A 24,728-nucleotide genomic window follows, 5' to 3' on the forward strand; every position below is an offset into this window, starting at 1 on the left:
CTTCCACAGGGCCACCTGCAACTCCTTCTCCTTTATCCTGGAATCCACCCGCAGACTGTCACCTTCGAGCCCCCCCCCCATCGGCTCTCGACAAGGTCCCTGTCCACTCCGGGGTGACCCCATCTCGCCCTCCTCCGTCGGAAGACTCCTCCGCTAGCTGGGTTTCTCTATTTGCTCCCACACTGATGTCACTTCTCTTTCCCGGGCCCATCTCTATTCAGCTTGTGCCTCCACCACCATCCCCACCCTGTCGTGGCGGGCGCTCACTCTCGGGGGCATTGGGCATCCTCTGAGCTTTTGGTTGGGGTACACAGACACCCTGCCTGCTTCAAACTCATCTCAAAACCAACAGGTCCAGAAAGAACTCAGCTTTCCTCCAGCATATAATCACTCGGGGGGGAAAGCAGGCTGGCCATTCCTTCTAAAGTGAAACCCACACATCACCTCAGCCAGCGCCCCCACACCAGGGTATTTACCCAAGAGAAGCAATATGTTCACCCCAACAACAATAAATGAATGTTCACAGAAGCTCTATGTAGAATTGCCCAAACTGGAAGCAAGCAAAATGTCCCTCAGCAGGTGCGGGCACAAACAAACTGTGGTCCATCCATCCTGGGGTCAAGGAAGAAACCGGGGCATCGAATGGAACACATGTGCAGGTCAGGGTGGAATCGCGCTCCCCAGGGCTTCCAGTGGCTGAGGTTTCAGCAGGAAGTTTTCCTCCAAGGTGCCTCTGGGTGGATTCGAATGTCCAGTTCTTGGTTAGGAGCTGAGCATTAACTATCTGTAGCACCTAGGAGAGCCCAGTGGGTTGCTAAAAGGCAAACACCAAACTCATTGCCACGGAGCCGATTCTGACTCACAGCGACCCTACTGGACAGGGGAGAACCGCCCATGGGTTTCTGAACTATGCGTCTTCATGGGAACAGAAAGATTTCTCTTTCTCCCATGGAGTGGCTGGTGGTTTCGAACCACTGACCTTGAGATTAACAGCCCAATATGTAACTGCTACACACCAGCCTTTCCTCATAATAGAGTGGAACAAATCGTACAGATGACAAACTGTACAGAGTATTGCTCACACCCCACCCTCAGAGGTACTGTGCTGAGCGAAAGTAGTCAGTCCCAAAAGCTTGTACCCTGTCAGATTCTGTCTATAGAATGGGTTCAAAACACGAACGTCTAGTGTCCAGGCATGGACCAGTGGTCATGGGGAGTCAGGCGGAGGGAGGGGTGGCTACAAAGAAGCAACAAGAGGGAGTTGTGAAACCGTGTGGGATCCTGTTTGTGAGTGTGGTGATATGAATCAGGCAGAAGTTAATATGCACTGTACTACCTTTACTGTATAAGATAAAAAAGAAAAAGAAAATATGTTAAAGAACCTGTGTCTCCCCTCTAGAAACTTCCTGACAATTAAGACCCCACAGTGGGTGACTGCTAATATGCATATTAAAAATGTGAATGGCCTTAACAAACATGCAAAGGAATGGCGTGTGTGTGTGTGTGTGTGTGTGTGTGTGTGTGTGAGAGAGAGAGAGAGAGAGAGAGAGAGAGAGAGAGAGAGAGAGAGAGAGAGAGAGAGATAGATATTGGTGTTCTGGCCTGAACAAGAATTTAGAAATGGTAATCAGCTGGCATCAGGGAGCCCTGGTGTAGTGACAGTTAAGTGCTCAGCTATGACTGAAAACTGGTGATTCAAACCGATCCAGTGACTCTGGAGACCCGCCTCAGGCATGATGACAGTCTAGGACACTGTCACAGGGAGTCTGATGAGTTGAAATGGACCTGACAGCACTCAACAACAACAACAATCTGGCATCGCTCACCGTGAAGGTGATGAAATAGCTAATTGCATGATGATCTGTCATGTTCTCGAGTAAGGTGAGAAACTGCAGCGAAGGCGAGGTGAAATCTTACAATACGAGATACAGAAGGCTCCATGCAACAAAGACACTTTGAGAAAGTCAAGGCCAGTTGGTGGAACTTGTGGGAACCGAACAGTTTTGAGACAATATACAAAGTTGTGGGCTGAATTGTATGCGCCCCCACAAAAAGATAGATCTGATTTCTAATTCTTGGTTCCTGAGATTGTGCCCTTGCTTAGAAATAAAGTGGGTAACTCAGTATTTACTGACATGGTTGGTTCCATTATGAAGAACTGGTGTTGTGCAAAAATGGAGGATGACCTCGTCAGATCACAAAATAGAGGATGATTGCATCATGACATCACAACCAATTTACATCATCACCTACCTGACAAACCACCAAGAGTTATGGCTCAGGCAGGTTGACAAACCTTGGCTATCCTGGCCAGTGCTCCTCTCACCTTGCACGTTGGTGTTAGGGACTGCCAGGCATCATAAGTCACGCAGGAGAAAAATGGCTGTATGGTACAGTGTTTACCCTGCTGTCGATGCAGCCTCAGGCAAGGAGATAGTTGGTAGGTAAGTAGTAAGTGTGGGGTCTTTGAAGATTATTAGTTTACACAGGGCCATGTAGTAAGGTGGCTCTTATCCAATGTGACTGGCATCTTTATAAAAATGGAGAAAGCACACAGGAAGAGACACAAAGGGAAGACAGATGCAGAAATTGAAGTTACCCTTCTCCAAGTATCAAACTACTGAAGCTACAAGATACTGGAAGAGACCACAAAGGATCCTTCTCTGCACTTCCAGAGGGAATCAGGCCTTAAGACACTTTGAATTTGGACCCTGAGGTAGTTAGTTAATTGTGCCAACCTGGATGATAAACATATGTGGGGTTAATTGAAGGGCAGAGGGATAAATGGTTCGATGAGCCTCACCTTTCTAGTTCTCAAGTCTCTTGCTTTCTGATGGTTGGACCAGGTGCAGCTACCTTAGCCAGTTCCCGCTTCAGCTGACAAGGCTCACTTCCTGTAAGAAATCCCTGAGGAGAAGCTGCATGGATCTACCCCGATGCAGCCCTGGGTGCTGGAGCAGCCGTGTGGAGACCCCTGCCAGCACTGAGATGCTTACACCCTCACTGACTGAGCTCTTCTCCTGCAGTCGGCATCATAGTGTGTGTTTTGTGAGATGGAGGAGGACTTTGTGGATTGGTGTTGGACATATGGGTTAATGTTGGACTTGTGAGCTTGGGCAGCATTGGGTTGGGATGTTTTTTTGATGTGCACTTACCCTTTATATAAAACTCTCTCTTATACATGAGTTTCTGTGGATTTGTTTATCTAATGTACACAGACCCCATCCCTTCAAGCTCCCTGGGACATGCTGTCAGGAGAGACCAGTCCTGGAGAAGGCCATCATGCTTGGGCAGCGAAGGAGGGGAGGCCCTCGAGGAGATGGACCGACACCGTGGCAGCAGCAAGTGCTCAAGCACAGGCAGAGTTGGGAGGACGGGGCAGGGCTGGGCAGCGTTCTGTTCTATTGTGCAAAGGGTCACTATGGGTCGGAACCAAGTCGATGGCACCTCACACCCACAACACCTTCCGGAACTGGGAGACAAGGAAGGCTGTTACCATAAACCACAGAGGCGGTGGTACTTCGTTATGGAAGCCAGTATGCTGCCTATCTAGTGATTTCTTGCTTGCTGTTTGATGTCTCTGTCGAAATGTAGCAGAACATACACCCATTCATCAACTTCCAGAGCCCGGCCACCCTGACTCCATTTCTCACATCGTGTCACCGGCCTCCTCGCTCTCTGCCACACTGTTTCATCACCGTTAACTTAGACTCGCTGTCCCCTAAATGGCTCGTCTCTGCTTCAGCGTTGCTGTCAGCCATCTGGTCTCACAGAGACAATTCTTTAGCAGGGGACAGTCCTCGTGGGAGACACTCTTCACGAGTTTAGTCCAACAGTTACTTAACGATAACTTCAGGCGTCTTTTTGGTCTATCGTTTGAAGATTTTCTCAGCATCATGGATTCAGGGGTCGGGCAGCTGTTTCCTAACCCCTCTGGGCAAGCAAAGGAGCTCAGGTGGGCCTGGGAGCGTGGTGCTGGGCTGCTGACTGCAGGGGTGGCAGTTCAAACCCACCAGCTGCTCCTCAGGAGGAAGAAGAGGCTTTCTGTTTCCATAGATTTCCACAGATGCACCACACTGCATGGGGTCATCGTGAGTCAGAACTGATTCAAGGAGGAGGAGGAAGAGGAGGAAAGGGAGGAGGAGGAGGCGGACGGGGTTGGGTATGGGTAGCTCAGTGAAGGGACCCCCTGGTAGCCAGGGGGTTAGGGTTGGGCTACTGATAGCAGGCTCGGGGCTGGCCACTCCAGTAAAGAGTTGCAGCCTCGGGAACTCTGTGTGACAGTTCGTCTCTGTCCTACAGTCGCCATGGATCTGCATTCTCTCAACGGCACAGAGGACGCTCAATTAAGGAGCTCAGGTGACGCAGTGGTTAAAGCACCTGGATGCTAGCTGGAAGGTCAGGGGTTCGAGTCCATCAGCCACTCTTCCACAGCAGAGGCGGCAGTCTGCCACCGTCAAGCTCCCAGCCTCGGGAGGGCAATGGGACATGTCTACTCCACCCTCCAGGGGCCTGTGTGTCAGAGTGGACTTGGCAGCCGTGGGCTTGGCTGGCTGAGTGTCCGTTCCCTCATCTGTGCAATGGGAACGAACACCCTCAGGGGCAGGACTTCGGGAGAAAATGCACGTAGCAGCCTTAGCGTGCTCCTTGGCCCTACGAGAAATGCTAAGTGCATGGCAGCTCCTACTGCTGAAAGGCCCCCCCCCCCCACGAGTGAGGGTCACAGTTACAGGAGGCAGGACGGCTGACTCCGTCACCAACACAGCCGAGTGTGTCAACACAGTGAGCAGGAAGGGGGCCTCCTCTCCTGGCCCCCCCCCCACGCACATGCACAAACCAAAGGTTTTCTTCCCTTCCAGATTTCTATTCCTGTCCTAAGTTCCGTCCATCTCCAGTTACCAGGCCAATCAATAGGAACAGGACGGTTATGGGAGAAGGCAAGAAAGTAGGGAAGGAGGGAGGGACCCAGGGAGGAGGCAGCCACGAGCAGGCGCCCCCCCCCCAGCAGAAGCAAGGTCGGGATGGGTCAGGAGGGCCAGCCCAGGGATCAGCTCTGCCTGTCCAGGGCCCGCTGGGCCTCTGATGGCTGGGGGACTTGGCAGGTCTCCTCGTTCCTACCGGGTAACAGGGAGGAGAATGTAATGACTGGTACATAACACGCCCCCTCCCGCCAGACACATGGGAGCGGTGCTACCATTCCCTCGACCTCCGGCATGTGTTGATGTTGTACTAGCCTGGGCACAGGGCGTCGCTCCATCGCCTCGCAAATGTCACCTTGCTTGACTTGAGTACTTTCAGGAACGGGGAGCTCACTCCTCCTTTTCTGTCATGGCTTGCACAGCCTCAGGCTGTCAGGCCTCCGGTCCAGGGAGGCTGGTTCCCTGTATCCTCCCAGGTCTTCTGGGTGGCGGGGGGAGGGGGAACTTAGCCCTGGGGAGAGGACCCCCCTTTCCTGTGAGGCAAAGTTGCATGGACTCGGACCCAGCAGGAGGAGCGAGGCTGTGCTGCAGGAGTCTGCCCGTGCCCTAGCTCCCGGGGGCCAGCCTTCCTCTGAAGGTTGCCCGTCTCGCCAACAGCCAGTTGCATACAGCTGACATCTCTCTGCAAGAAGGGCCTGGAGCCGAGGGGAGCACCTGGCAGCTCGTGAGCAGAGCTGGCTGCAGGTGCTTTCTGCTTCACCTGCACAGGGTTTGCAAAGATGTCTGCAATAGGTGCCGATCTTAAAAAACCCAAAAGCAGATTTTTCATCTCTAGCAAACTATCTGCCTTTTCTTGTGACACTGAAGGAGCAGCTATTTGACCTGCTGTCTTGTGAGGGGCTCTAATTCCCCCATTTCTCACAGGCTACGCTGTTCCCCATTGTCCCTCCTGGTCTATTTTATCCAGAGATGTTTTCTTCTGGGACCCTTGGGCATTTATTTGGGTCTGCCATCCCCACTGGTTCCTAACAGTACAATTTTCTCAGCACCAACATCTGGGATTAGGGCTAGTGATGGATTTATATCCAGGCAGCTGGACTCCTTGCCTCTGTCTCATCTCTCTCGCCATCTTGCCGGTGGAATGGAGAACAAGGCTATGTCATTAAATCCCACAGCAAGCAGATCTCCAAACAAAAACTCATGGCCATCAAGCAGATTCTGACTTAGAGAGACCCTGCAGGACCGAGTCGAACTGCCCCTGTGGGTTTCTGAGACTGTCAATCTTAAGGGGCCTAGAAACCCTAATTATTCTCCTGCAGAGCCACTGGTGGTTTCGAATTGCTCTTCTTTATGCACAACCCACGAAGCCATCAGGGCTCCCACAAGCAGATAAGGTAGAAGCTAGTTCCCCCTTTCACAGCTGAGCAAAATGAGGGTCAGAGCAGTTAAGGTTACCCAGCTGACCTAGGGTGGAGCCAAGGTTGAAACCCACTGCCAGAGCCGGACTTCTAGTCTCCAACTTATTTTGTGGAGTCCACTTTGTGGGCTTCAGCCTAGATGGCCTGATCCCGGGATCGTAGAGGCAGGGCTAAGGCACCTGTTGTCTGTAAAAGCTCTCAGGTGATTCTGAAGCTGGATGGGGTTGGTCAGCTTGATGCTCGGCCCCTGTGTTGGGGGCAGGTCTGTCCCGGCTCCAAGCACATGGGCGGATGAGCTCATTCCTCCTCAAGTCCCAGTTTTGTCCCAGATTCCAGGCATGGTTCAAAGCCAGCACACGCCTGCTCTGCACCTGAGTTTCCCCACGTGTGCACAGAGAAAATAGCTCCCGCCTCCGCCCTGCCTTCCAGGAATGGGAGTGAATTGTGCCTGGGACAGGGGTGGAGGTGACCCGGAGATGCCCGTGGCTGCAGCTCTCTGTGCCAGGTCAGTGACAGAGACTGGCTGGCACAGGGCGCATGCTGGGTGTAGCTGTGTGTCTGTCCTCAACAAGCCGCAGGCTCCTTGTCATCTGAAAACAGGGGTCCATAGGGAAAGTCCCATGGATTAGGGATCAGGTCCAGCTTGCTCAAAGCAGCGTCCTAAGCCTGCGGGGTCTTCCTGTTGCTTCTAAGTGCCCTCAAGCCCACTCTGACTGCGAGCTACCCTACAGGGCACAGGAGAGCGCCCCACTAGCGTTTCCCAGGGTGTCATCTCCCAGGGAGCAGACTGCCAGGCCTTTTCTCCTCTGGTGTCCTTCGTGGGTGGGTTTGAACTGCCGACCTTTTGGTTGACAATGGAGTGGCCAACTACTGCATCGCAGGACCCATTTGTGGGGTCCTAAGCATTCGATACACATTTCTGTGGACTAAACAAGATCATGTGTGTACAGCCTTTAGCACCGAACCTGATAGAAGCACAAGAAGAGTAGCTATGTTGTTAGCTGGTGATGAGGCAGAAAGACAGAGCAAGAAGTGATGCCTTTGAATCATGGCATTGGAAAGACTACCACACATGCCAGGGGCACAGAGAAATCTGTGTTGAAAGAAGTACTCCATAGAAGGTTCGTTAGGAGGGACGATAGTGACACTTGGTCTCCCGTACTTTGGACATGTCATCAGGAGGAACCAGTCCCCGCAGAAAGACATCGTGCTCAGTCAGCAGGAGGTATGTGAGACAGAGGAGGCCCCTCAGTGAGAGGGGTGGAGACGTGGCCTCATTCGGGGGAATCAAACGTTGAGGCGGGCAATGCTCTGCTCCATTGGCCACCGGGCCACCAAGAGTTAGAACCAACCCAAGGAGCAACTTTATGTTCATCGACAATGTGGGGGAGGCAGCATGGCCTCTCTAGGTCATGGCATTCTCAGGGAACACCATAGTGGGTCCATTTGAAAACCCAGAACCTGAGAGCCCTCAGAGGTGCCCGGATGTCTGCTAGGAACATAGGAGCATCCTCTGCCCGTACCCAGCCTGTCCTGCCAAGATGTCTGGCTGTCTCTAGTTCCCTGGCTGGGGCTTTCCCACCAGAACTTTAAAAAGGAAAAGCGGGGGGACGTCACAGCCAGGTTCAGGTCACTGCTGAACCATCTAGCCAGGCCTAATTCATCGATAAGCCAAGCTGCCACTTTCCTGCCGACCAGCCGCCTGAAGAGTACTTACTTCATCTGTGAATTAATTGCAGTACTTTCGCCACCACGACAGCTCATCCCCACCACCCACAGAGGTTCGGTGCCAAGGGGAGCTGCAAGCTACTAGGCAGGGATCGCCCTGCTACCTCGCCAGGAAAGCCAGAGCTCCAGGCAGCCGAGCGAGAGGGCAGGTAGGAAACTGAGGCTCAGCGAGAGGACGCTGAGGGGCAGGGATCGAACCCATGTCACCTGGCGCTAACACAGGGATCTGCATGTGGACCAGGCTCGGAAGATGATGACGGTGACCTGTCCCTCTGGCCCTGCACGGAGCAGGCTCCATTTCTCTGTCTGCATCTCGGGCCCTCCTAGGAGAGAGAGGACCCTTGTCCTGGTGGGATGGCAGGGACACTGGGGGCCCTGAGGAGCCCCTCGAGGTGTAAATGATTAAGCAATTGATGACCAGCTGAAAGGTTGTAGTCCCACCCAGAGACACGTGAGAAAATCACACTCACTCACTGCCGTCAAGTGGGTTCCAAGTCTCAGAGACCCAATAGCACAAAGGAGAACTGCTCCTGTGGGTTTCTGAGACTGTAACACTAGATGGGAGTAGAAAGCCCCATCTTTTCCTGTGCAGCAGCTGGTGGCTTTGAACTGCTGACCTTGTGGTTAGTAGCCCAACATGTAACCACGACACCACCAGGGTTCCTTCACCTCAGAAGAATGGTCTGGGGATCAGCCTTGACAGCCTTGGGACAGTTCTATTCTGCACGCGGGGTTACCAGGAATCCAAACCAACTTGATGACAACTACCAGCCAGGCCCCAGCAGCCGGCCCAGACATCAGGACTGAGACCCAAGATGCCTACTAAGGTGTAAAATGGGGCCATGACCACAGTTGTGAAGATGAGGGTGGTATCAAGATGGGTCTGTACATGGCTGTGACACCAGGGAAGCCTGAAGCACTCAGGGGCTCAGCTGAGCAGGACTTCCCTGGTGTGTGTGTGTGGGGAGGCTTTAACTAGCCTGACAGGTGCAGCCCAAGAGCAGGGACCCTGAGATAGATGGCCACGCTGGATTAGGGGAGACACAGGAGCACACCCCGGGTCCCACAACAGTGGCCAGAAGTCTAGCGGTTTCCAAAATATCCCCGATTTTAAATATTGGGGGAGAGGGACAGAAAACAGGGGAGTCAGAGCCACAGCTCCTGGCCGGTGCACCTGCTGCACCCCATCTGCCAGCTCTGAAATCTGCCCACCTTGAACCTGATTCCGATTTCACCATCCACTGACTTCCATACATGTTATCAAAATAAAATGCTAGCACAAGGGCCCTGCTGCCTCTGCCCAGCACCCACCCCAGGCACGGTCCCTGGGAATAGCTAGGAAGAGGTTCTTGCGTTGTCCGTCTCTTCCTCCCTCACCCTGCGATTGTTTTTCTGCCTACAGAAGTGTTGTCCCAATGCATACCCCACTTAGGAAGTGTATGCCTGGGCATGCTAGATGCGCTACAAACATAGGAATATGCGACACACACCATACAGCCAACGGCCTTTTGTGTTCATCAGTGGTGGTAACCTTGGGCAGGATTTAGAGACTGCCATGGAAAGATGCCCAGGCTATGTTGCCCCAGCTGGTCGCTGAGTGAGGCCCCTGCCTCCACCTGCCTAAGCCAAGCTGCTGGTGATTGAGGATGGTCCAACCTCCTTGGCACTCAAAGATGCCCCCCCTCCCCTTCCGCCTGCCACACCCCTCTGAGGCTCTGTTTTTAACTATTCATATTGTACCCAACAAATGCCTTTGTGGTGGTTGTTGCACAAATAGTGTGTCAGACGCCGTCATGAGTGGCTTACCAGCTTCAATTCACTGAACTCACCCACCTTCCCCAGAACCGATGCAAATGATAGCTGTCACCCTACTGCACAGGTGGGCAAACGGAGGCACTGAGCCGCACTTGCCCAGGGCTCAGGCAAAGGATAGCCGAGCCGGGATCAAACTCACATCTTCTAGTCTCAGAGTTCATACTACCAACCATTACCCCTGCAGGGCTTGAGTGTGCATCAGAAAGTCCTGGGCAGGGAGGCGCTTATGAAAACCCAGCTTGCTGGGCCCTACCACCTGGAGGTTATGATGCAGAATGTCTGATGTGGGGCCAGCGAATCTGTGTTTCCAGAGAGCTCCCAGGTGATGCTTGCATGGGGCCACCCTTGAGGAGCCCCTGCAGTACATGCTACTGGCCCCAGAAAACTCTTTCCCTGGGGTTATCTCATGATGGGTGTCTCCCCAGGCTTCTCCCCTCCATACAGACCAGGGCGTTGTGCGGGGGCTCCCGGACAAAGCCTTGGCCCCACAGACCAGAAGACTGTCTGGTGAAGGAGCCCAGGATGGGAGCTATTCGACCACCCATGACCCAAGCAGTTCCTGGGAGACAAAGGCTGCCTTTAACTGCTGGGCCTGGCTGAAGCCTGTCCTCCACATGCCTGAGTTGTGCACTTAAAAGTTGACGCAGCAATCCCAGGCTGTCTACACCCTGGCCATGCCAAGGACAGGCTGGGTTCCCTCCTGCCCCATAAGACATGTCTCTCAGCCCTGCCTAACATGAGTGCATTTGTGCACCTGGGTTTGGGCCATGCCAACTGGTCTATGCCAACGATGGGGCTCTGACCCAAGAGTCCATTCACCCAGTGGATACACAGTGAGAACCCCTCTGTGTACCAGCACCAGTTTTACCCAGGCCCCACCCATCTCCTGCAAGCCTCCCAACTTCCCGGCGGCTGGGAGGAGGCAGGGTGCGGTGAGGACACACCATCCACGTATCCCCCTCCCTCCAGGCAATTCTGTGCGGCCCTGACCAGGTTAACCCCCCAGAGCCTGCCTGGCGCCCGCCCCCAGCCCACCGTCCAGCCTTACCGGCCAATGACCTCAATGTTGGAGATGGCGTAGAAGTACTTGTAGAGGTTCTCCCGCTGCACGTAGGTGCCGCCCAGGGCGGGGCGCAGCAGCCTCATGCGCAGGTCCGTGAAGGTGAAGAACTCCTTGAGGCCCTTGGCGCTTTCCAGCCGGGTGTACAGGTTGTCCATGTTGCGCAGCTCAGGGCCGGCGAAGATGGCGAAGCGGTCCCGCACCTCGAAGCGGACGTGCTTCTCCTTCTTGGAGCCGGCCCAGCGCGAGTATTCCTCGGTGCACAGCACCCGGTGGGCACTGGAGGATGCCAGGTCCCGGGCCCGGCGGGCGGGCATGTGGAAGGCCTCCATGCAGTCCTCGGCATAGAACTGGTAGGGCTGCCACGTGCGCCCGTTGTCCAGGGACTTCTCCAGGACCATGACGGTGGGCCGGCCGTACTCGAAGGTCACCACCACGTCATCCGTCAGTTCCACGCTCTTGTTCCAGGAAAGGGTGATGTTGGCCTCCAGTGGGCTCGGGTAGCGGCGCCACGTGACACTCTGCCAGTAGGTGGTCAGCCCCTCGTCCTCCTTGTCGAACATGAGCCGGGGCGGGTGGGCCAGGTCTGGGTTGGAGGCATCGCACTCGTTGCTGCACAGGTACGGGTTCTCCTGCAGCGGGGCGGGGACAGCGGAGGAGAGGGGAGGGGTGAGCAGGGGCTGTTCAGAGGGGCTGTAAGGCCAGGCACTAACCTAGCAGCTAGAGCAGTGGTTCTCAACCTCCCTAAGTCCGTGACCCTTTCATACAGTGCCTCATGTGGTGGTGACCCCCAACCATAAAGTTATTTTTGTGGCTACTTCATCACTGTCATTTTGCTACTGTTAGGAATCAGGTGACCCCTGTGAAAGGGTCGTTTGACTCTCAAAGGGTCTCGACCCACAGGTTGAGAACAGCTGAGCTAGAGTGTGTCCCCAAGTCCTGGGCCTCAGGAAGTCTCCCAGGTGTGCAGTTTGTATCCATTTCCCCACTCTTCCTCAAGGCGCCAAAAGGATGGGCAACCTGCTAGCTTCCCAAGAAGGCACATGCTCTCCCGCCTCTCAGTCCCTGGGTTAACGCACTCATCTGCTAACCAGAGAGTTGGGGGTTCAAGCCCACCTCCAAACACAGGCCTGGAGGTTTCCTTCAGAAAGCTCACCCATGACAATTCTGTGGAGCACAGTGCTCTCTGACATGCCCAGCGTCTCTGGGAGTGGAGGTGAACTTGATAGCAACTGCCTTGCTTTCAATACAATCTAGAAGGGAAGGTGTTTCAACTCCACTTCATAGTCCTCTGCTTCCCTGCTGCCCGTAGGAGCCAGTCCTAATGCCCTGTGGCAGTTACAGAATCTCCTGTCAGCTTGTGAAGCGGTGGAGCCTCGCCTGTCAAAGGGGACGCAGCTTAATGACCTTATCTGGAGGCACGAAGGACATAAATAGATTGCTGGAGGAGGGACACAGACACTTTCTGCCAGACATTCCTGTTGACAAGCCACATGGAGCCACACTGATGGAGCCAGAGCCCTGGAGCTGGTGCTGAGATGCTTCCACACCACTGGATCCACAAGACTCCCCCCCTGCCCAAAGACTTTCCACCCACTGGCCTGTGATCTTTCTTCCTGAATTCCACTTCATTGCATGTGCTGCGTGAATCTGAAGAGGAATTTCTGTATTAGTATCGACTTATGGGTTAATATCAGACTTATGGACTTGATCTGGACCAGGCTGGATGTTTTCTTAATGTACAATTGCTCTTCGATCTAAGGTTCTCTCTTACACACATATGAGTGTCTCCCTGCATTTGTTTCTTCAGTCAATCTTGACCAACACACTCTCCCAGGTTGTTGAGTCCTGCCCCCTCCCTGGCTCACGGGAACCCTTCTGGTCCTCCAGCATTGCTTGTCCTGTTGCTGAGCCTTCATAGGTGGCCTTCCCGCTCCTTGACTGGCCCTTTACCCTCTGTCTCCAAAGTTCTCTCTCAATGTCTACACAGAGCTGCCTTCATTGGAAAGCTACCATCAGCAGGCAGCAACAGTAGTGCTGTGGTGGAAGTCAAAGTCCCCAGTGCTACCTGATGCTAGCATTGTGCTGAAGACTTCCGGCTCCCAGTTCTCTCATTTCTCCTCACAAAACAGGTGCATCCTCTCCACGCCCAAGATGGAGGAGGCTGGCCCTGGAAGGTGGCCAAGGTCCCAGCTGGGAAGAGAACAACCACCCCCACCCTGTCTGTGCATCCTGCCCACCAGTCACCGTGTTCAGCCCAAAGCACGTGTTTCTGCCTCAGGGAGCCCTGGGCACATAGGAAGGAGGCTGAGTGTTGGTAGGCCAGCTCCCTTTCCAGGGGTATGTCCTTGTGGCAAGGCATTCCTGGATGCCAGTACATGTCTGGCAGGTTCCTCGAAAGGGGAACTGGCTGAGGATGGCAGGGTCTACTCTCTCGCTCCCTTACTGTTCGACTCTACCTCTGACACAGGTGTGTCTGACACATGCCTATTCCTGCCACAACCCCCACACCCCAACTGCGCCTCCCCCTCCACCCCAAGGCTGAGCTAGCTTTTGTCCCTGCCCAGTGGGCACCACGACAGCCAAACCCATTGCCCTGCATCTGGTCCATTGGTGAGCTCACAGTGGAGGCCTGAAAATGTCACTAATAACCACACTGTACCCTGGAAGACTGGCAGCCCCTTTTGATGAATATTTCAGATCCCTGATTGCTCAGAGACAAAACGGCTGGGATCTAAGTGAAAACCTCTCTCTCGGAAATAAATCATCTGGTTCCCTGGGGGCAGTGGGCTCGTCACCTTCTGAGGGCTGGCCTGACAACCTCCTTTCAGCCCTGCATTTCATGTCACTGCAGCCAGGCCTCCGACCACCAGCTTTGATCTGTTCCAGCCAAGGACAGGCTCCCAGGCAGCCAGGGCTCCTCACTGAGCAGGACTGGCCTGAGGTTACCAGGGAAGGTTCCATAAAGCACCCCTAGACCAAAATAGCTCTGTTCTTGGAGTTCAGGCAGCACAGGGGTTATGGGTTGGGCTGCTGACTCTGAGATCAGCAGTTCGAAACCACCAGCCACTCCGCAGGAGAAAGATGAAGGCTCCCTCTGTAAAGAGTTACAGTCTGGATAACCCACAGGGCCCAGTTTTACCCTGCCCTATAGGGTCACCAAGAGTTGGCATCAACTAGATGGCAGTGAGTTTGGCTTTTTGTTTGCAGTCTCCCAAGATCCCATGGCCTATCCCACCCAACCTAGCCCTCCCCAGTTCAGGGAGACCACGAGCCTCTGGTGGAAGAGGTTCCACTGAGCCAGTTCGATGCCTCATTGTACACACATGGAGATGGTGGCCTGGGCTTCCTTGAGAGCAGGTGGTGTTTCGGAGAGATACCTGCACCCGGGGTGGGAACCTACAAGGCAGGTGATCTCACGGGCTTGAAGGCTGGGCCCATGCTGAGCTTCCTCACCTCAAGGCAGACGACCTGGGCAAGTCACTCTGAATGAGGAGGGGACGGAGAGGCCTCAGGGAGAAAACTCAAAGGCGCACAGAGGCGAAGGCTGGTGAGGAGCAGGGAGACAGCAGAGTGCTGGTGCCTGAGGGGGCAGCTGACGACGAGGGTGAGCTCCCTCCCCGGTCATCATCTCTTAGGGCAGACCCTCTGCCGGCCGGCCCACCGCAGTGAAGGCTGCTCAGGTGGGCCCTGTTTGTGCCATTTTGGGGAAAGACCCAGCGGACAGATGCCCTATAAGCTCATCCCTGCGTGGTTGGGAGGTGGGGGGACATGAAAGGAGGCGGTTTGAAACCAGGCGTGGGGTCTTCCCTCTTTTGCCAGCCCAGCAATGGCCCTCACCCTACAGGCTGAGGGCTCCCTTCTCTTATTGCCCCTGGAGTCCGGAGGGGAGAGGCTGAATTGTGAGTGTGGAGCAATCTCACCCCCCAGCCTACCTCTGGGGTCCTCCTCCACTAGCCTGGTTTCTCAGTTGGCCGACACCAGACAACTTCACAGGACTCCATCCGCTTTATCATCTGAGTCACTGAAGGGTGTGCCATTTGCCAGGCACCCCTTGTCTCCATGTTTTTGATCCACGCCCTGCCTCTCAAGTTTCAGAACACCTCCCACACACTTCCTCCAGGAAGTCCGCCAGGTCTATGCATCCTTGGAGTCCAGCACCCTCCTCATCCAATTTAATGTCTCCTTATTTAATGTCTCCAGAGTCGCTTACTGAATGGTAGCTGTTATTATCATCCTATATGATATGAACTCATGGTAATAACAATTATGTACCACAGCTCATATTGAGTGTGGGTATTACTGCTGTCAACCTCCAGCTTCTGTTAGCTGCCCACCCCACATCTCGCCTCTTTGTCCTTCTACTTTACCTTTCCCCACCCTGCTTGGGCCTCCTGGTCTCCACTGGGCATTGGGGGACAGGTCAGGGTCCTCACAGGACCCCTCCCAGCTGTGCCTGGCCTGTCTGTCATCGGGAAGACTGACACAGCTCGGTCAGGGGGTGGGGGCCCCACCTGGCTGCCAAGGCCTGGCTGCCCCAACCTGCAGGACCTGCCTGGCCCCCCAGCCCCGGCCCGGGGAAGCAGATGGTCAGAAGCTAATGAATCAGCCTGTGTATTTACCAGCCCCTCGCCTGCTGTGGAGCAGGCTTAATCAACAGCGAGTACAATAAATAAATCCCAAGCCGACGCCAACAAAATTCTCTCTCTTTCTTTCCCTCTCCCATTTCTCTTTCCCTCCCATCCAAGGATCTTGTAATTCATTTAACCATTTCAATGTTGTGGGAGGGGTACTGGGTCACCTGCTGTTCTGTGTCCCCACTAGGGAGAACACCACGAATCCAGCCTGAGATCAGAGGCCCAGTATGGCGTACCCCACCTCCCACCTCCCTGAAGCCGCAGCTGACAGCTGATAGCCGGGGTGGGAGGGGTGAGATTGTCCCCCAGAGGGTACCAGCCTTCCTGGTCTGCACAGCCCCCCTCAGATGAACTACTCGTGAAACTCAAGTCACTTCCAACCGAGGAGAAGCAGCTGCGGAGGTCTGAGGCTCATCCCTAACCTTTCAGGATGACACCAAACATGACCTTTGATATTATCGAAAGCAGAAATTGTTTCTTGAAGCATTTCATGGATTGAAAAAAAAAAATCAGAGCCCTGGTAAAAGCCTTCGACTTTTCTCCAGAAAATGCTGCTCAAGAAAAAAAAACGCCACAAACCGAAACCCACTGCTGTTGAGTTGTATCCAACTCACAGGGACCCTGTAGGGCAGGGTGACAGCGCCTCTGGAGCAGAGAGTGGGAAAAGTAACTGGGGTTTCAAACTGCCAACCTTGCAGTTAGCAACGAAGAGTCTAACCCACAGTGTCACCAAGATGCCATACAAATCCAAGAAGTTCTTGGTGACTCAGGCTAGAGGTTAGGACTCTCAGTCTGCTAGGAATTCATCAAAACAAACAAACAAACAAACAAACAAACAACCACCCAAAACTAAAAACTCAAACTCACTGCCATCAAGTCCATTCTGACTACTAGCGACCCTCTGGGACAGAGCAGAAACCCCCTCCCCTTTGGGTTCCCCTGGAACTCTGCATAGGAGTAGAAAGTCTCAGCTGTCTTCCTCAGAGCAGCTGGTGCTTTCAAACTGCTGACCTTGAGGTTTTCAATACCGACTCCTAGTGACTCTGAGAGGTTCCTACAGGAATAGAACTGCCCCCGCCCCCTGCCGTGAGTTTCCAAAGACTGTAACTCTTTACTAGACTAGAAAGCCCTCTCTTTCTCCCTTGGGGATGGGGGCTAGTGGTTTTGAACTGTGGACCTTATAGTTAGCAGCACACCTCATTATCAGGGACAATGAGTCCCTATCCTAGAGGCTAGGTCAGCTTGGAGGAACAGAGCAGTCTGGGGACCTCGCTCTAGAGTCCAAATGCCCTGGGGTTCCATCACCACTCCTTCCCTTGAGTCTGAGGAACCTTGAGAACGGACCGCCTCGGAGCCTCTGACGGTTCCTCCAGCATTGTAGGCGAGGCTATGTGTGATGTGTCTGGCAGAGGTCTCCAGATGGAATGGCAGCAACGAGTATCGAGCAATTGGAGTCTCGGGGGGTGGGAGGGCAAGTGGTTAAGTGCTCAACTACTGTCCGAGAGATTGGAGGTTCGAATCCACCCAGGAGCACCTCAGAAGAAACACCTGGCTATCAGCTTCCAGAAGGTCCCAGCCATGACTTTCTATGGAGCAGTTCTGCTCTGAAAAGTGGGTCACCTTGACCTGGCAGCAACTCCACGACAACCAATTTGGTCTATTATTATTCGACAGCTGCTGCATGACCTTCAGCTCCAGGACTCTCCTACCAAATCTCTGCAGGAGGGAGAGGAAAAGTGAGACCACCAGGCCAGTATATAGATAGATATAGTAAAGAGTTATAGTCTCTGTATATCTATGGACTCACACCCCAAAGCCATGGCCGTCGGGACTATAACTCTTCACAGGAGTAGACAGCCCCTCTTTCTCCTGCAGGAGCGGCTGGTGGGTTTGAACCACTGACCTTGGGGTTAGCAGCCCAGTGCTTAGCCCACGACACCATCAGAGCTCCTTATGACACAAAGACAAATCACCTGCAAGGCAAGGCGAAATATTTTTAAGGGATAAGGCCCTGGGGTGTAGGGGAAGGAGATGGGAGCTAAATGGGGGGGGGGGCAGCAGCCCCAGAGACCAGGGAAAGTGCAAGTACCCTTTGTAGGCTCTTATTGGGGATGCCTGGTATGGAATAGTCTGTGGAGAAAACATTTTATACCACGCCTTTCAGACCTTTTTATGGTCTTTTAAATGGTTTTGCTTTTATGTGATTTTCTGTGCAGAGGGTGCATTTGGAGTCAGAGGCCAGGTTGTAAACACTGTGGACAAGCTGCGGGCAAAAAATATAATTGAATGGGAAAGTGAACTATTAGCAACACAGAGTTAACTGAGCCTGTGGGAAGTCTGGACTGCATGACCCTCCAGGCCCCGAACTCAGGAGCCCGGGGAGGCTGAGTCACTGGGTGGGAATGAAGTCCTAGGAAGAAGAATAAGTGCTAGCCTTGCATCCCAAGGTGCAGTGGGGAACCCTGAGCTTTGTGACTGGATGACCAGGTAGGTACAGGGCCTCCCCTGGACACTCGTGAGCTTGGGCAAGTCACTCAACTTCTCTGAGCCTCAGTTTCTCTCCTGGAGAGTAAGATCCATGAGGAAGCCTGACCTGCTTCCATGCACACTGAACCTGGCGTTTCCCAGGAACCCACTGTCTTTGCTGCACAAATGAAACGAGGTCCGGGGAGGCTGACAGCATGGATGTCCTAGGGGACCTGTAAGAGTCACATCAGATTCCACACAGGCAGCACCTGGTTGTCAGCAGAGCATCACGATCACTTCCCAGCCAGGGGCTTGAGCAGATATGAACACCCCAAACCAGCTGCCTTGGGGCTGACCGACTAGGGGAAGCCCACTAGAGCTGCGCTTCTCACGGTTTTCAGAGCTGAGTTTTTGGCCTTTCTTATCAGGTGCCTCTGGATAAATTCAATCTTTCTGCTAGCCTCTGAGCACCCGAACCACCCAGGAACTGAACAAATGTTAAACCCCACCATTTATGGAGCACACCCCCCTCTCCAGAAGTCAGGTCTGGAGGACGGGATTGTGTCTGACAGACAGAGAAAGTGGGCTCAGCAAAGGTAGGCAAACTTCTCAAGTCCACAGAGCCCCAAGGTGGGACAAGAATTGAGAGGGTTGGTCTCTGAGCCCAGCATCTTCAAGAGGTTGGGAGAATACGTCCTTCATCCCAAAGGGGAAGGACACGGCCACCCCCAGTCGGGAACCCATCACTCTCACACAAACTTGGGTTCTCCCAGGGAGGCAGTGCACGCAGGCGTGTGGGCAGACCCGGGGAACAGTTAGCAGCTGGCAGATTTTTTTTTGAACCTGTCTGCCGAGTTGCCAACTAAAGCCGTCTCATCCTCAGCCCTGTCAACCTCAACTGGGGCTGGAGGCAGCTGTCTCGCCCAAGGTGGGTGGCAGAAGACTGCCAAGGAGAGGCTCCAGTGTGGGGTGCCGAGGGGGATGCGGGACCTGGAACATCGGTATCCAAGTGTTCCCTTGGGTGCTGAGGGGGTGGGTACCGGCAGCTCCAGCTCCTGTGCTCACTCCAGTCCAAATGCATGGTGACCCGATAGGACAGAGGAGAACTGCTCCTTACGGTTTCTGAGACTGTCACTCTTTACAGAAGCAAATGGTCTCATCTGTCTCAGGAGGAGTGACTGGTGGGTTTGAACCATCAACATGGCAGCTAGCAGCCCAACTCTTAACCCACAACACCACCAGGGCACCTTAAACATGGCTTTCAAAGACCAAACTCACTGCCACTGAGCTGTCTCTGATTCATGGTGACCCTGGTGTAGAACCGCCTCCCCTGAGTTTCTAGGACTGTAACTGTTTATGGGAATAGACAGCCTCATCTTTTTCCCATGGAGCAGCTGGTGGTTTCAAACTGCTGACTTTCCGGTTAGTAGCCCAATGCTTAACCACTATGCCACCAGGGCTCTTTATTAAAACCTGATGTAGGGTGGTGCAGAGATGTGAGAGGAAGCAGAGGGGCAACTAAGCTTCCCCTCCTATGCTGCCCACACTTCCGGAAGTTTGCTGGGGGGAAAATTCTTCCTTCCAGTCTGGGGAGAGGTGTAAATTGGTCATAAGCACCTGATCCAGGGGAGGTAGCTAGGTGGCAAAAAATTGTCCTTTACCACTGATCTGAAGGTTGGACATTCACAACCACCCAGCGTCCTGGAGAACTGCCCGGCTGTAAGAAAACCGTCTGGGGCAGTGGGGCACTATAGCAGAGTGGGGCTCCCGCCCAGTGACTGAAACACTTTGATGAAGTTTTGTTTGTTGGGTTCTGTTTTGACCCCATGGGGGTATGCGTATGGGACTCTGAGCAGTATCCCTAATGGCACTATGGGCAGCCTTGGGTGGGGGCCTTGCCCTGGCAGAGCCTCAGTTTCCCCATTTATGAAGCAGCCTATCACAGTGGGCTATCCTGCTCCTAGCCAATATTTACGGCCTAAATCATCAAACTGGGAGACGCTTCTTTATGACTGCAGCCCACCCCCTCATCCCACCGCCCCCACCCTTCGGAGGAACGGTACGGGTACCGGCCGGCCGCCCCACCCCCACCCCGGCTCACTCCAGGGAGAAAAGCCCGGGGGGCCAAGGGAATTCTCCCTAACAAATTATTTCCTATTTATTGGTAAGAAAAGTTGCAGCGGGGATGAATTATTAACAAAGCGGAAACGGAGATTCTGTTCGGAGCCGATTCTAATTCGAGCCGCTCTGACGGTCTCTAACGCTCCCCGCCCCGCGCCCGCCCGCGCTCTCCTCCTGTGGTTTCATTGATCCGCTCCCTCTGGCTCTCGCCGCTGCGGCCTCCCTTTTCCTCCCCACCTCGCAGGCTGCGCACAGCGCCCCCTTCCCCCGCCCCTCTTCCTTTTTCGGTCTCTTTTCCAGCAGAAGCCCTGGACACCATCAAGGTCACTGGCTGCCTGGGAGGGCGCTGAGGCTGCCCAGCCTGTGACTCTGCGGAAACCGCCCCGCCCTGCGGAGGCTCAGGCCTGAACATGCGCGGCGTGTGTGTGTGTGTGTGTGTGTGTGTGTGTGTGTGTGTGTGTGTGTGTGTGTAAGAGATATGGCTCCCCACCCCACCCTCACAATCTGACCCTGCAGGGGCCACAGGGCCTCCCTCCTGGTCCTAGAGGTCAGACCAACCTGGCTGCTCAGGCTGCCCCCAGGACCTCCCCTTAAACAAAAAACCCCAAATCACAAAACACTGTCGTCAAGATCTTGACTCACCGGTGACCCTCATATCTGGCTCAAGGGGAACTTGGTGGCTCTAATCTTTACACAAGGACATCTCCAGCCCTTGCCACTGGATAGGTTTAAACCATCCAGCTTTAGGCTCCTAAACCCAACCAAACCTGTTACCATCCAATAGGCCCCACCCCACAGCGACCCTAAGGGACAGGGTGGCACTGTCCTGTAGAGTTTCCGAGGCTGTAATCTTTACAGAAGCAAGCTGCCACATCCTTCTCCAAATCCAAACTCTGTGCGTCACCCAAGGAAGGACCTTGGACCTGCATCTGCCCTTGTCCTGAAGTCCAAGAAGACACATCTCAATTTTTCAGTTTCTTAGAACAGATGGCCACACTGCTCCACATTTTGGAGCGACGAGAGAGCATTATGCCTTTCATTTCAGCCCTGACCACAACTGGCTGTCTTCACTATACTTCTTCAACCTGTGTGCTGTGCAGATAACCCCAGCAGCAGATGACAGCCTTGCTTGCTGCAAGTCAGGAGGACTTGCAGCACTTGCTGATGAACAGCCAAGACTGCAGCCTTCAGTAAGGTTTGCAGCTCAAATCCTTACAAATGGACCAATAGACAGCCTCGTGATAAAAGGAGAAAAGATGGAAGCTGTCAAGGGTTTCATTTTGCTTGTATCCATGATCGATGCTCCTGGAAGCAGTAGTGAAGAAATCAAATGACAGATTACATTGGACAAGTCTGCTGCACAAGATCACTTGTTAAGTATTAAAGATGGCACTTTGAAGACTGAGCTGTGACCGACCCAAGTCAAGACTTTTCTTGTCACCCCATAGGCATTCAAAACCTGGACAACCAATAAGGAAGACCGAAGTAAAACAGATGCATTTGAATGGGTGGAGAATTCTGAGAAAGCACCAGGCCGTTGGAAGAATAGACCAGTCTGTATTGGAAAAAGTACAACCAGAATGCGCGCTGTGAAGCGAGGTGGTAGCACTCTTTCTTGTGTCCTCTAGCTCTGGGACAGAGCACATATCGTACTTGGTGAAGTGAAGGGTCAATCAAAAAGGGGATGACCCTCCATCAGATGGATTGAAAGTGGCTGAAATGAGTCTGCTGCAGGACCGGGCAGTGTGGTGTCAGGGTCAGTAGGAGTCAGAACCGACCAATGACTCCTAATAACAGTAGAACTGTCTGTGCCTAAGCCTGAACCCTCTGAGAGCAGGCCTGGGGATCATCCACTTTATCATCATCCCCAACCAGCGGCCATTGAGTCAGGCCAAACCCAAGGGGACCCTGGTGTGTCAGAGTAGATGTGTGCTCCAAAGGCGGTTTGATAGCTGAGTTTTCAGAAGTGGACAGCCAGGCCTCCTAAGGTCTCCCTGGTTTAACATCAACCTCCAACTTTTGGGTGAGCAGCTTAGCATGTTAACCCTCTGTCCCTGAACATGTTAACTGTTTGTGCCATCCAGAGATTCCTTGTGCAGGGTAGCATTTGATCCTTGGGTGAGGATCTTTTAAAAATGGGATAGAGTGATAATGTTTGCCGCATGCTTCCTAGGAGTCAGATATGCAATGTGTTTTCTAACTCTCACTGAATTCCCATGGCTCTGGAGAAAAGTCAAAGCTCAGAGAGATGAAGCCACCAGCCCAGGGTCACTAGGCAGGACTGGGTGGTTAGTGGACAATTGAGAAGTAGCCAGTTATGGGACTGTGGACACCCTAAGGGCCTTAGGCCTGCTTCTGGGGTGCTGCTCTACCAGCACAGCAGAGATGCCAGCTCCTCAGTTACTTGCCCCTGTGGTCCAGCTGCCCAGGAATGGGTCAGCTGGGAAGCCAAGGTCAGAGAGACCGGGATGGCAGACGTAAAGTCTGCATGAGCAGAGCCCAGAGCACAGCCAGAGTGGGTGCCATGCCCATTCGTGGCTGAACAGCAGGTGGGGAGGAGAGCAGGGAGGGGTGTGGGCGAAGAGGGGACAACTTGCCAAAATTCCGGCTAGAGAAGGGTTAATCTCTCCAGGAACTTAAAATTTGATTCTTAGGGAAAAAGAGAAAAAAGGATAACTTCTGCTCTGTCCTGGACATATGTAGTCTTCCCCCAGCCAGATTTCCAGGAATGTTTGGGGTAGGAAATTCTATCCCAGCTGAACATTGGCTGTGCCAATCCCTCTGGCCTCCCACGGCCTCCTGCTGCCCCCAGTGCTCCCCTCACCAACCAGTCGTGTCTGACGGGGTGATGACTCTCATTCTGTTTGCAGACCCCCAGCCGCTCCACGGAGAAAGACCTTTAGCTCCCGGAAAGAGGTTGGGTCTCAGAGAAACCCTACAAAGGGTCGCCTGTGAGTGGGGAAGGATTGGATGGGCTTGCTTCTGTTTGGTTCTGCTGTAAACATGTTTCCATGTGATGACGGGAAGGAGCCAGGGAAGTTGGGGGTAGCCTAAGCCTTCCCCCAGCTCCCCCACCGCGGGCCGCAGGGGGTGCTTAGCCGCTCCCTCCTCCTCCCTCCGCCCCCTGGGGTGGGGGCCACACTCCACCTGTTCCTCCAGGAGGCGGCGGGCTCGCACCTCCTGCCCCGCAGGCCTTGCCCCACGTGCGGGCTAGGCTCGCCACCCGAACAGCGCCACGCTTAGATTTAAGGCTCTTTAAAAAAAAAAAAAAAAAAGGAAGGAAGATGAAGGGAAGAAAGAGAGGAAGGCCGGGCAAGGAGGGCAAGGGCGCGGGGGAGGGGCGCGGGGAGGCGGCGGGCAGCCCAGTAAGTGCATTATCGATTCAGGACTTAGAAAATGCTTAGAGTAGGAAAGGCAGGCGGCCTGCTCTTTAAAAGCTTGTGCAAAGCCCCAGCTAGACACAGGCAGCCTGCCGAAGAGGGCCTGCTCGCTGACATGAATATTTTATCATGCAGGAAAAAAGCGGCTCGCAGGGTTCAAATGCTGTCGGGAGGGGGCTGGGCTGTGAGCAGCCTCTCCACTCTGAGGATGCTAGCTGGAATGCGGGGTTGTTCCCGAGTATCCTCTGAGTCCCCCCTCTGTTCTCCTCTGGGACAGCCAAGGGCCCAAGAAGGGGTGGGGCTGAAGTTCACACCTCAATCTTCCTTTGTCCACCCCTTCTTAGCCCCCAATCCTTTCTTAACCTGCTTCCAGAATGTTCTTTGTGAAAGTCCCATTGGACATCCTTCCAGGGGTAAGGCTCAACACCCCAAAGTGGTAAAGTCCCAACTCCCAGTGCCAGTGCTACCTCCCTCCCTCAGCCCTCACCATCCGCCTCTCCCCAGCTGTGCACCCCCCCTTCTCTCCTCCCTCTCTCCCAGCTCACCCCAGCCCACCTTTTGCTGACAAAACAGGAGAACGCACCCTCTGTCTGGAGGCTCCCCACTGCTGGGCTCTGCTTCAAGGGCCTGGTCCCAGGGAGCATTCCCCTGGAGGCTGCATCCCAGTCATGGCTCTGTGCCAGCTTTCCCCAGTAACTCACGGGGTGACCCTAGTGAGCACCGTGGAGCAGAGGTGGAGCGTGGTGAGTGCAAAGAACTCAATGAAGCATCTCCTGGGTTCCTCCCCACTCAGAAGGGCATCTCAGGAGTGGTCACCCCACCTCGGTGGACGACGTCTGCCATGCCCCTCCATTTCTGGGACTTCTCAGGTGACTGTGCAGGAGGGAAAGTAAGAAGCTGCACATCTAGACACATCTAGGATCAGGTGGGGCATCACTCTGCAGAGTGCTTGGTGGGGCTGGGGGTGCTAGGCCAGGCTGGTATCATTTCATTCATTCATAAACTCATCTGAGCGCACAGAGGATCCGGCGGCGTAGATGTTCCTCTTTAGGCTGCAATCCACAAGGCCAGCAGTTTGAAACCACCAGTTGCTTCGAGGGAGAAAGACAGGGCTTTCTACTCCCATTACCAGTTACAGTCTGGGAAATTCACAGGGGCAGTTCTATCCTGTCCTATAGGGTCAC

At 53.9% G+C, this 24,728-nt stretch overlaps 1 protein-coding gene across 2 annotated transcripts in view; it reads right to left on the bottom strand.

Moving 5' to 3' along the window:
• The window catches only part of NTNG2 (netrin G2), an 81,774-nt gene that overhangs the window by 38,507 nt on the left and 18,539 nt on the right, over positions 1–24,728 (bottom strand). For both annotated transcript variants that reach the window (XM_075560587.1, XM_075560586.1), the window contains one exon: positions 10,929–11,572. In XM_075560587.1, coding sequence (XP_075416702.1) covers positions 10,929–11,572 — 644 coding nt within the window. The remainder of the gene's footprint in view (positions 1–10,928; positions 11,573–24,728) is intronic.

This window comes from Tenrec ecaudatus, chromosome 10 (genome assembly GCF_050624435.1).
Source record: "Tenrec ecaudatus isolate mTenEca1 chromosome 10, mTenEca1.hap1, whole genome shotgun sequence".
Taxonomy (NCBI): domain Eukaryota; kingdom Metazoa; phylum Chordata; class Mammalia; order Afrosoricida; family Tenrecidae; genus Tenrec; species Tenrec ecaudatus.